Source organism: Myotis brandtii, unplaced genomic scaffold, assembly GCF_000412655.1.
Source record: "Myotis brandtii unplaced genomic scaffold, ASM41265v1 scaffold24751, whole genome shotgun sequence".
NCBI lineage: Eukaryota > Metazoa > Chordata > Mammalia > Chiroptera > Vespertilionidae > Myotis > Myotis brandtii.
In genome coordinates, this window is record NW_005359376.1 from 1 (window position 1) to 2,278 (window position 2,278).

The following is a 2,278-nucleotide window of genomic DNA, read 5'->3' on the forward strand; positions in this document are numbered from 1 at the left end:
ATATTCTGCCCAACCCCTACCAAGGAAAGGATGAAGAATGGCTAATCAATAAATCTGGACATATCAACTACCAGGGAACAAGAAGATAGGGAGCTCCTTCTGACTACACCCAAGGTCCTACCCAGAATCTTGTCTAGCTACTTCAGGAAGAGTTTCCTCCTACCTTCCAGGAAGTTGTTTCCTTTTCAAGGTCAGCTCTCAATTTTTCAGCTTCCTGCTGCTTTGCACTCAGACTGTCCAGAGCTTTCTGGAGCTTCTCCTGTGAGAGAGGAATCACATCAGGGTCAAGCTTTGGGTTTTCTTATCATCAGAAGAGAGGACAAATGGGGAAGAAATCAGGTTGATCTCTAAAGAGACTTGAGTTTATAGAAACTTCAAAATGACAATTTAAATCTGTGATTTGAAGGAAATCTGATGTGGTTATGTGTTCTTTAAGACTCAGATGATAGAAGTCACCATTACTATGTCAAGAGAAGACTAGCTCTCTTTGCCCTAGAAGAAAAAACTTGATCCTGTGTAAGGAAAGAATTTAGGTCTTGATTCACTCTCCTGTCCAAAGGGACAATGACAGCTTCCATTGTGCACCAAGCCTCCACCTATTAGCACAAGGTATAAAACTGTCTACTTCTGATTTAAAGTCTGCTCATCATTTGTGTGGAATGCACAGAAATGTCTTTCAGGTCTTGGAAGGTGGGCATAGGAAGAAAAGTGAACACAGGACTCAGGGTTATGGTGGCAATATAATTATAGTCAAATGCAAAGTTAAGATTTGCCATCAAGTGCTATTTTCTGCCCTGTCTTTCCTCCATCCCAGTCTATTACCTTGTACTCCTGGGCAATTTCCTCCAATAGGAAGGTGTGGTGACCACGGTGCTCTTGGGACCGCTCGCAAAGCCAGCAAATGATCTTCCCATGCTCCTTGCAGAAGAGCAGGAGTTTCTCTCCATGGTGCACACAGAGATCACTCTTTTGCTCCTCCTCTGGGCTCAACTTGACCTCCCTGAGCACCTCCACAATGTTAGCCAAATGCAGACTAGACCGCATGTTCTCAGGCTGGTAACTGATCCTGCACACGGGGCAGCTGCTCTCTCCTTGGCCATTCACGGACTCCTTGTTGTTTGCAGTGATGCAGGCTTGGCAGAAGCTGTGCCCACAGTCCAGGCTCATGGGTTCTGTTAGGATCCCCAGGCAGATGGGGCAGGTCATCACCTCCTTTATGTTCACCAGGATTCCTGAAGCCATCGTAGCTGGTCCCTGTTCCTTCCTACCTGTTCTGAACTGAGGCTCCTCTTGTTCACTGAGCTCTGCCTGATTGGAAAGGTTAAAAGGGGGCAGAGTAAGAACAGTGGGAATAAATATTGTTAATTGTATAGAAATCAAAGACAGGGAAAGAACAAATATAGGGACATAAAAGAAGAGGTAGAGAGACAAAGAAAAGATCACAGTGACCTGGCAATTGTAAATACTTTAGTTAATCTGACATGACACATTTCATTTCTTTCTGTGCAATGGTTGTTACTGATCTTTACTTTTACTGAACAAAAGTATAGTTTGAGGTCCTTTATACAAAGAAAAGATGTTTGCGTGACCCAACATCTCTCCTTCTTCTTCTTTCCTTTGCCAAGCACATCCTCAATAATAAACCCACCAAACCACTTGTGGGTCTGGGCTTTTACACCCACTCATCTCTCAGCAGGCAATGCTGCCCCTGGTATCAGTAGGATTCATTCTCATACTTCAGTCAACAATCTCCTTCCATGTTCCTTTATCAGAAAGACCTGCTCTGACTTGCTTATTTACAGTGTAACGATTGCCATCATTTTCTGTGTGTTTAAAAATATTTCTCTTATTATTTTGACATGATATGTGACACTGTGTGTACCTGGCAAGAGCAAACCCTTTATCAGATCTTTACATAGAGATAGTAAATGATTTACAAGGATCTTATCTTCAATACACAGAGTTTCAGTGAACCTACTATGTTCAAGGTCCCCATCAGGGGTCTGTTCCTACATTATTGAGTTAATCAAAGGTGAAACAAGTAACATAGGAATTCTGAGGATTCTTGTGTTGATAAATGGTAACATTTCACATTTTCCTGGAAATTTGCCAATGACATTGATAGGAGCCTCATAGTGTGTATGTATGTTGATGGTAAAGAAAGATAGGATAAATATACGTTAGAATTATGCAAGTAACATATCTGAAAAATTAGAAATTCAGATGAAATAGATATCAGTCTTTGGAAAGAAATCTCAAAATATTAGGCAAGGTCATT

At 41.6% G+C, this 2,278-nt stretch overlaps 1 protein-coding gene across 1 annotated transcript; it reads right to left on the reverse strand.

Moving 5' to 3' along the window:
* Positions 1-163: 163 nt before the first annotated feature.
* Positions 164-1,302, reverse strand: LOC102263815 (tripartite motif-containing protein 5; the record flags this gene model as incomplete). Its single annotated transcript, XM_005867291.2, has 2 exons — positions 823-1,302; positions 164-259 (listed from the first exon to the last, which is right to left on the reverse strand). Coding segments are annotated over exons 1-2 (516 nt in total), but the record flags the coding sequence as incomplete, so codon positions are not given.
* Positions 1,303-2,278: the final 976 nt, after the last annotated feature.